The 10409-nt window shown below is 39.6% G+C and overlaps 1 protein-coding gene across 1 annotated transcript; it reads left to right on the top strand.

The window, feature by feature from the left end:
• The first annotated feature begins 750 nt into the window (after nt 1–750).
• On the top strand, nt 751–8861 carry LOC105042207 (protein LIKE EARLY STARVATION, chloroplastic). Its single transcript, XM_010919329.4, is given in 7 exon segments — nt 751–1134; nt 1137–1370; nt 5381–5524; nt 5527–6038; nt 6535–6646; nt 6649–6730; nt 8157–8861. Coding segments are annotated over 7 exon segments (1716 nt in total). The 5' UTR covers nt 751–878; the 3' UTR covers nt 8533–8861.
• Nucleotides 8862–10409: the final 1548 nt, after the last annotated feature.

Raw genomic sequence — 10409 nt, 5'->3', positions numbered from 1 at the left:
GCCATCTAACCCTTTCGGTCTTAATCATTGGCGTTTGTCATCCTCTGTTAACACCACTATGTCTACTTCCTCTAATGGTTGCCGTGGTTAATAATTTACATCCATTTCCCATGTCTTGGTCTCTCGGTAACCATCTCCACTTCTCACGTTTTTTAGGTCATTTCTCATATTAGGCCTATGGCTTTCACACAAATAACATGATCAACCTTCAATTAGCATAGCCTCTAAATAAGCTAAATTCATGATAGACTTATCTTTATCCACATCTTTCTTTTTTAAGACGTGGCACATATTATAAACAGTCATTTTTTGATTTATCTCTTAACTCTTATTTGATCTTTCTCAAAACTTGTCACGTGGCATCATCTTAGCCGATCTTCGTATATTTGACCCCATTACAAAGGATAAAGCTTCTCTAATTATTATTTAGCTTCTGATACTATCACCTGGCTATTATCTAGTCAATTCTTAGGGGTTTACTACCATAAGCTAGCTAGGATATGTGCGAGTTTATAAATATGTTAGCATTATTCCCTCCCTGATTATTGTGCTCTATCAAGTTAGGGAACTTGCATTAAAGGAGTAACAACTTGTACAAAGTTTCTTATGCTAACATGATATCCGCTTGGACACGTTTCACTATCTGTCACGTGCCAAGCTGCCACGTCACCCTGTTCTATCTTTTTCTCTTCAGAGGAAAAAGAGAAAAATTCACATAAAATCATCAGAGGAAGCATCGCTTCCTTTCTCCACATCCAAGAAACAAATCTTTCTTTAAACCCAGAAAAATAAAAAAGTGGCCAAGGAAAGAAAAGAAGTCTATAAAATCCCCCGTCCGGGTCCCAACTCTCCACTCCAAACGCCTCTTCTGCCCAAGAATGGCGGCCCAATTTAGCACCTCCGCGCACGCCAACATGCGCGGCCCCCGGTTCCCTGCCCCGTGGAGCACCCGAAGGCGTCGGTGCTCCGCCCACCGGACCCACTCCTCCGACAATGGCGACTCCTACCTCCACATGTGGAGGAAGGCCGTCGACCGCGAACGGAAGTCCCAGGAGTTCCGCCGGATCACCGAAAACGCCGCTGAAGGCCCCTGGGGGGGGCTCGCCGGCGGCGATGGCGAGGGCGAGGACTCGCTGGGCGGAAGACGGAGCGGTTCGAGAAGATCCTGAACGTCCCCAAGGAGGAGCGGGACCGTATCCAAAGGCTGCAGATCATCGACCGCGCCGCTGCCGCGATCGCCGCCGCACGCGCCCTCCTCCAGGAGTCCCCTCCGCCTGCCAGGCCACCGGCCGCCGCCGGTTCGCTATCGGACGGCTTGGATCGCCCCGAAGTACCGGACGCCGCCTCGGGAGTAGCTCCGGGACGGCAAGGTTTGCATTAAACCCTCTTGGATTTGTGTTTTGGTGGCATTTTATGTTAAGAAGATTGATTATTTGGGTAAGCAATCTGATCTTGTTTGAGTTAAATTCACTGATCAAGTTATATGTTCCAGAAATTAGCTGATCTTTGTCATTGGACATTTTGGCGCTTCTACTTTCTTGAGTGTTGAAACGCACTCATCTCCCCTTTGTGCTTTAATTGGATAATTTGTTGTTAAAACCAGTTCCTTGCATATGTACAAGAATCTTTCCTGAATTATTTCTATGAAAAATATGTGAATTTTGTTGTTCTTGACGTGTTGGATTCTTTGATAACTTATGCTCTTTTTGACTGTTGAAGCCATGATGACACTTAACCATTCTATTCAAGATTGACAAAATTTGGCACTTGTACAGATAAAGAGTCAAGAAATCTGACATAACATCAACGGCCAAGTCTTATTCTAGGGGCAATTGGTCCAACTGATCTATTTGTCACATGAGCACATCCTTATATAATTACAAAAATGAGGATAACGACATGGTTAGTATGTATTTCCTTAAAGTCATTTTATTAGATTCTTCTGACGACCTGACACTCAATTATGTGTAAGGAACTTTGTTTCTATTACGCTTTGTTCATCTTTAAAAGCGGCACCGTAAACCTACAAATACATTACCACTTTTAGATGATATGGTCGGTACGATATGCACCCTATATCAACACAGGCTGCTAATACCTTTTTCTTACTCCCAACCACAGTATCGCCTTAAAACTGGGTGGTGTTTGTCAGTATGGGTGGTACAAGACAATCCTTCTCAATTCAGATTGATACAGACCGGTTCGGCTTATATTACCAAACCAGACCTTAGCAACTTATTGATACCAAACCAGACCTTAGCAATGTATTGATATCTTACTAGTACGGTATGGTATGGGTTGGTACGATATACCTTGGTTATGGATTTTTCTTACATATTTATTTAGGTTCTTTTGCCTTCTGTTTGGGTGCAGTCTATGTGGCAATCTATGTTTATGGCAATTTATGTTTCATAAAAGATTTCGAATCTATATGCCATTCCTATGTTGAAGTGTTTGAGCTTCCTCTGTATGTATTTCTCTCTCTTGAAGTTTTTAAGCTTTTTGGCTAGGGACATTTGCTATCTGATCTTCATCCCCGTCTTACTTTTCAGCTCCTATCTGGTTTTGGTGTTTCATCTTTGAAGTTTCATTAGACCTTTATATGTTCCAACCTCTTTTTGAAAGGTTACTAATAATGCTTCAACATTTTTCCTTGCTCTTTTGGTTAGAAATTAGTTTATGTAACTCTCCTATCATAAGCTGAATTGCTAGCATGGTCATCTGAAAATTATGGTTTATCATGTTTTATGCTCATTTTCTGGTTAACATGTTAAAGAGCATCTTGATGCTTGAGATAGAATTGTTTGATCTAGTGAGCTTAGGTGTTCTCTCTGATCCAGTAAGCTGTTTGATTCTAGTGCAACATTAGTATGCGATAAGCTGTGCCACCAAATTGATAAATGTACTTGCCATATGACACTAATAAAACTGTCACTTTGTTCTTACATTGCTTACCTGCAAACAACTGGGAGTGCTGATGCTTGTCCATCATCAATATTTTGGGGATTTAAAATTTGTTAAGGTTCGTGATCAATCATAAAACACATAAAGTTGTCCATTAGTGTGTTTTCAAGGTTATGAACCGTGGTGCCAAGGTGTTATCTGTCTTGCTAAACATAATTTTGGTGGTTTGGGGATTGTTAATGCCTCAATTATTTTTCAGTAGACCTTTTCCATGAGTGTGAATGACTTTAAGGCCATTAACTTGCCTTGATTTTATCATAAGCGATTTATCTTAGCAAAGTTTCGAAATATCCAGCATATCCTTTAGTAAATTCATGGATCTCTTTATGAAGCCAAGCAAAAGTGGGGATGATGAGGAGTGTGGAGAAGATAATAAATGGCAATGGGAGCCCAACATTTATGGGACCATATTAGCACAAATTTATTTTTTGGGGACACCCAACATTTACTCCACATATGGTTTTGCATCCAAGTAGATGACGATCAACTGAGTCTCAAAGTTTATGACCCCTATGGCTAACTCCTACGGTCACGAGATGGTAGGAAATATATACTACCAATATTATAGAATCTTTTGAATGATACTTGGCATGCTTCAGGATTTAATAACTTGATGGTTCTGCAGGATCAATTATGATGCTTTGTAATATTGACCATAGTATACTATTGGGAGTGGTGTGATGCTATTTATACATGGGTGTCCTCTAGTATTGCTATATATCTTCCATTGATTTGGTGCCAAATGCCGACATTTACCACTCTTCCGGGCATCTGGTACAATGATGGATGGAGATATAGTCATGTGATCTTGTAATTACATTTGAGATTTAGCATTGTGCATATATCTAATTACTATACTGCTATTCATGTTTACTTTTCAGGGCTCCTGATATCCTGATAATGTAATTACCATAGGTCTTTAACATTGATTAAGGAGCTAAATACATTCAGCTGGTTCAAAAGATAATTTGGGTGTTTAAACATGACTCTAATTTTTAAAATAAAGCAATTAATAGTACTGTATGTGCCAAATTGAAATATGTATCCTCACATATGTTAGTGTGCTAGTTGTGTATTTTTGTTAGTCTCTTATATTTTTTCCTTTAGGTGTTTCTTTAACATCAGCGGAGTAAGATACAATATACATACCTTGCGGACCCTATCCAGCATGCTTATGATACACTGCAGTTAAAATCTCTGAGACCATGCAATATATGAGAAGACTGTGAATGGCCTTGACAACAGGCTTCTATAACATTTTCCCCTGAATCAAACACCAAAAGCAACAGATAAAAAAATGAAACAAGATTGTGTGACATGAATGCAATGGAATTACGAAAGTGCCCCCAAAGATCTGAAATTATTATAGAGACTGGACTGGTTTTTACTAGAACTGCTTATTCAGAACTAAAAACATAATAAGTAAATTGGAATCTGACATTGCTGGCTGCAAGTAAACAAATGGGCAGGCTCCTCAGTGAAGAGCTGCTTCCAACTAACATACTGGAGCATATAATATTCTGATCCTTTAGGAGATTTATTGGGTTCACTTTTTTGCATGCACACCGTGGAAGAGAAGAAGTGATGCTTTACAGCCAGGTCAATTTGCATTGCAACAGGTGAAGGAAGCTGGGAGAAACCCGGCGCAAATGGGCTAGAAAGTTTTAATTGCAGTGGCACATCACTTGACTCCCTTAGCAAGTGGGTGTACATTCATGAAAAAGCACCACCGGGGACCTGTTTTGATGCAGGCACAAGTTGTCCATGGAATAAAGTAGACCCTTGGCCAAGGTTGTGGGGAAAAGGTGCCGTATGGAGAATAGAAATTTTGGAAGAAATTGATTCCTCAGGGCTTCCATGGACGCACAATCCTAGAAAACCAGGATGCCCAGTTCCATTGAAAACGTGATTTTCTTTATCCTAATTTTTTTTGGATTTCATGATTTTAAGTTTCCTAAATAGGAAGGACTCTTTCCTTCCACTGGTTATCTAATTCCCAACTCATTCACGTGGCAACCATCTATGGAAATATCTGACAGATAATTTATCCTGGCATCCAAACTGCTCCATAGAGTTCTTGTCTCAAAGTAATTCTCTTGGGTGATAAAACATTTTCAAGAATAGCACTGTTTATAGAGCAATAGTTCTAGGGCTTATTTACTCTTTTTTTCTTTGAAATATGATATGATTATTTTAAAACAGAAATCATAAAAGAAAAAGGTTGTTTGTGTTATATTTTTGATCCTTCTCATGCTGGTACTGTGATTGCTTCATCTGCTGGCTACTCTTATAGCTTGATTGCAGTAGAGGAATGAGATGCTCTATCTTTTTGTCAAAATGGTTCAAGTCATGTGTATAATTGCGTAGACTAAATTGACCTGATGGTTATAACTTTTGGATCCGTCAATATGACCAGGATTGCAAGGTGGAAATTCAACTCTGTATCAACCAGAAACTTCAAGGCATGGAACACCTGGTCCAGATTTTTGGTCATGGTCACCTCCCCCAGATAGTAAAAGCAGACCAAATGATGATGTCACTAGCTCGATGCCAGTGCAGAAATTAATTCATTTCCAAATCCATCTGGTTCATTGATCGAAAAAGAGCATTCTGTAAATTCTTTAGCCATCCCTTTCGAGAGTACCTTATTTGAAAGCACACATAATGCCCCTCTTCCTCCTCTTCAGTCACTTGTGGAGTTTGAAAAAGTGGGTCAAGAAACTGCTTCAGATATGTCTACTGCAGCTGAGGAAAGTAACCTTGATGTGCTATTCTCCAAGCATGCAGCTGAGGCTGCTGAAATCCTCGGTAAGAGAAACAAAGCATCATCACATGGAATGAATCCAGATGGTTCAAAGTGGTGGAGAGAGACAGATACAGAGCAAAGACCCGATGGGGTGATCTGCAAATGGACATTAACTCGAGGGGTCAGTGCTGATGGAACGGTTGAGTGGGAAGATAAGTTTTGGGAGGCGGCTGATCAGTTTGATTACAAAGAGCTAGGTTCAGAGAAATCGGGCCGTGATGCAAATGGAAATGTTTGGCGTGAGTATTGGAAGGAATCAATGTGGCAGGTGATTCTTAAGTCTCTTCAAAACCTAAAATTATGTTGTTTTTGCCATGAGTTGGTACTATATATATCTTGCTTTCTAGAGCAACCATAAACTCTCTGTGGATTTTAAATTTTCAAAATTACTCATATCCTTCTCTTCTAAATGAAAAAGTGCTGCAAAATTTCCTTGGGCTAGTTGTTCTCTCTACCTTTTCTTTGGTGACTCTTGCCTCTGATAAAAACTTACCTGGACCGCATTTATTGGGATATCACAAAATTTAAAAAATGGAACTTTACATGTTATCTAGTGTATATTTTCTTGATCTATTGTTGTACAACCAGCTTTAATTTTACACATGATAACCAACAAAATAAACAATGATATCACTTATGGTTGATTTGTTATAATATGGGTGGGGGGAAACTGCAAAGCTTCAATAAGTAAATCATTTGCAGCAATATCATGCTCTTTGAGGCCAAACTTTTGAAGTGTTATTTGTGAATCTTAACTTCTTCAGGACCTCAGTAGTGGGCTTGTGCATATTGAGAAGACTGCAGACAAGTGGGGAAATAATGGCAAGGGTGATGAATGGCAAGAAAAATGGTGGGAACATTATGATGCTTCTGGCCAATTGAGAAGTGGGCCCACAAGTGGTGTTGCATAGACCCAAACACACCGTTGGAGGCTGGGCATGCTCATGTTTGGCATGAGAGGTAAGATTTTGGTCTTCTGTTGTCAGATCTAGTTTATCATTGCAGTCAGAAAAGAACCCATGGACATTGATAAATCCTGTTTTTATTTCATTGTGATGTTTCAGAATCATTTAGTCATAAGGTTTGATGAATGCGAACTATGTGTGGAGATAGGGTGATAGAGATGATGTGATATATATGGTGATAAGTACATGTGAATGTGTGACTGCAGCTGTCTCTGCTTTTACGTCTGTGTGTTTTGCCTTTTATTTTCAGACAAGGGTATGTTTAGTTGCAACAAGATCTGAGGAAAAGGGCAAAGAAAATATTTCCAAAGCAGGAAAATTTTCCCTTGCAACCAAACATAAACTAAGTTTGCTTTCTATCATGAAATCTGTTGACCATGTAGTCTGTATCTATCTATCTAGTGGATTGTAAATTAAGCATCGATCTTATTTTTTTTGTAAACTAACCATCGATCTTATCTGTTTTGTAAATTAAGTGTAGATGTTATTTGTCTATTCTAGGAGTGATGATATGTTTCCTTGAAGCTGTGTATGTATGCATGTGTCATTATTCACTATTTGCAGAGACCTATTATCTTTCACGCCATTAGAATCGTTTGATTTGTTCAAACTTTAATGTTTTTATGTTTTGATCTGGTGATGGGATGATCCCCCAGCAAGTAAACAAATTAGATTGATAACCATGAACCCAATTAGTAGTGTAGAGTGCATTCTTGATGTGTCTGAGTCCTCGACTCCTTTGCCAAGACCTTTCTGTTGAAGAAGTGGCATTTTCAGCATATGCTTCTCTCTTACTTGAAGAAAATGAGTTACCCAAGATTCTCATAAGACTGTGGATGCTAGCTGAGGATCATTGGAACTTGTGGATAATTTCTTAATTTTATGCCTTTACACCTTTGCAAGTTAGCCTTGGGAACAGCTGGAACTGTTGGTCTAACTTGACCAAGCCACCCATCTCCCATGTTTCCAATCTTGAATTATGTGTGCCTTTCCATGATGACTTAAACCTTTCTGTCTATTCAGGATCAGAAACCAGGCTGATCATAACAATGAATATATCTTTGTTTGTTTAAATCAAAATAAAGAATTCCTCCCTTCTTTGGAGTCAAGTTTGTCAAACAGGGTTCTTGTTTAAAATCGAACACTGCCAATTCCATCTTTCTAGAAACATTATGTTTTGAAGATTTCTTTAGTGTGAACAGTGAGCATGGACCTCTTTGTGATTGCTGATCCATTAGTTTGCAGTGAGTAGCTAATAACCAGATTCAGGGAATGATGTAAATATGTTTTTCTTTCTTGCATTTAGTGATCAATTGAGCTTCGCTTGAACAATTTCTTGTAGGGACAATTAATTATCAGCAGGCCTTTATCACTATATTTTGTGGTCTAAATCCATTTTTTTCTACTTTTATTTTTTGCAGGTGGGGTGAGAAGTATGACGGGAAAGGCAGTACAATGAAGTACACCGACAAATGGGCTGAGCGGTCAGAAGGTGATGGGTGGTCAAAATGGGGGGACAAGTGGGATGAGCACTTCGATTCGAATGGGCATGGAGTGAAGCAGGGTGAGACCTGGTGGGAAGGGCAGTATGGTGAGCGGTGGAATCGCACGTGGGGAGAGCAACACAATGGGTCTGGGTGGGTGCACAAGTATGGCAAAAGCAGCAGCGGGGAGCACTGGGACACTCATGTGCGAGAAGAAACATGGTATGAGAGGGATCCACATTATGGCTTTGAGCACTGCTTTGAAAATTCTGTGCAGCTCCGAGCAGTTCGGAAGCCTTCTGAAACATTGTAAACCACAAATCTTTCCACAGCCATCAAATTGGCCAAAATATTCAAGCTTTTGTCCTTAGTCAAGTTTACCACCTTTGTCAGCAAATGATGTGTGTTTTGTACATCTTGATAAATCCTGCAACAGATCCAGAGCTCTCATTGATTAGAGTATTTCTTTACCTAATCAATAGGATGAAGCTTGTTCTTGTTCATCTGAATCACAGAATTTGGCTTTATGCCTAGTCCAACTATATGTACACGGAGTATGCATCTTTCCTTGAATTCTCCAACTCAGTACATGTATGTCTCATTTTTTTTTCAAATATGAATTGCATAATTCTTTGTGAGCAAGTGTATTTTAGTTATGGTTAATCTTTGACAGAAGACCTTTCTGAATTTTATTTGGGTTCTCTCTCTCTCCTTCTCTTTTCTCTCTCTTTTTGTCTCTCTCTGTGCGCGCGCGCGGTCGTGCAATCATGTATGTACTTCTCTTGATGTTGGATAAAAATTATTGGTTTTCGTCCTCCTTGATTGGATTTGCCTGAGAGGGTTGGATTAGTAAACAACTGAAAAAGTGGTAATTTAATCTATTTTAATGATATTGCGGTAGAATTTTATCTCATATTGGATTGGCAAAGCTTAGCGGTAACTGAATGACGGACATAACAATCTGCAAAAAATCTTCGACTGAGATGTTCTGATGGGGATCTTCTGACGTTCGTCAGAATTTAACAGAGAAGTAGGGCGAGAGGAGATTTTATATCTTAAGGGTCTTCTGTAGATCTTTATCTATAGCAGAGGCTGAAGAGCCGTAGAGAAAAAAAAAATAGACGGTTAGCCTTGACTTATCTGAAGAGATATGATTGTTATCTTCTTCTTATTTATCTGTCATTGCTATTATGTTATGGTCATTTGAATTTTAAAAAAGATGCATAATTTTCAGATCAAGTCTAATCCAATAAAGAGATATAGGATCGGCTGAGGATCAGATCAATAGCCAAACAAGGGTCAGAGTTGCCAAATAAGCAAATTAAGAGTGGCTAGCTGAGCTTGGGGTACTTTTATATCCTTGTATACCTCACGTCTTCGGCTTCACATCTTCGACCAATATGAAATCACGCCCAACATAAGCCATCCTACTCTCGAGTCTGATTTAGAATTGGGTCAGACGAAGGAAGTACTTCAGCTTTGTGAAAGATGTACCATATTTGTAGCTCTCAATGAGATAAGGGTCACATCACCCTCAATGAATTTTAGTCATCGAGGTCTTCATCAGCTCTACTCGCTGAAGAGTGAGGGGCCTTTAAGGATCCTATAGTTACCTCTCGTTTGTTGCTAAGGTCGGTGGGTTGAGGGTCTTTATAAGTTATCCCTTCGAAGATCTTTTAGGTTAGCCATCGCTTTTTGGTCAGTCAGGATCTTCACAGGCCGTTGGTTCACTGAAAAGCGAGCGGCCTTCGGGGTCCTGTAGTTTAGCTCATGCTTTCCAATTGTCGAGTTCTTCTGCCCATGTCGTTTACTGTCAAAGTTGATGGACTGAGGGTCCTTACAGGTTAGTCCTTCGAGGATTCTTATAGGTTAGCCCTCATTGCTTACTTACAGAGGTTTTGAGTTGTGGATCTGCATGAAAAAGATGAGAGAACTCGTCAGACTAGCTCTGATGGGCCCTTCGATTTTTCAATTAAATCAAGCTTTGGAATAAAGAAAATGATAGATAATTAAACTTGTGTTACCTTGTTTTAGTTGATTTGCCTCTAGTCGGCTTTCATTAGTTGGCGATCTTAAATCACTTCACTTTGGTTTTCGGAGGTTCAACTTCAGGAGCTCACTTCTGGGAGGTCAATCTTTGAAGTCGTTTATGGATGGTCCACATCGAGAGCTTGATCTTCTCAGATCGCC

This window comes from Elaeis guineensis, chromosome 3 (genome assembly GCF_000442705.2).
Source record: "Elaeis guineensis isolate ETL-2024a chromosome 3, EG11, whole genome shotgun sequence".
Classification (NCBI taxonomy): Eukaryota; Viridiplantae; Streptophyta; class Magnoliopsida; order Arecales; family Arecaceae; genus Elaeis; species Elaeis guineensis.
The sequence above is the reverse complement of the archived record's forward strand: the minus strand, read 5'-3'. Positions and strand labels throughout refer to the sequence as shown.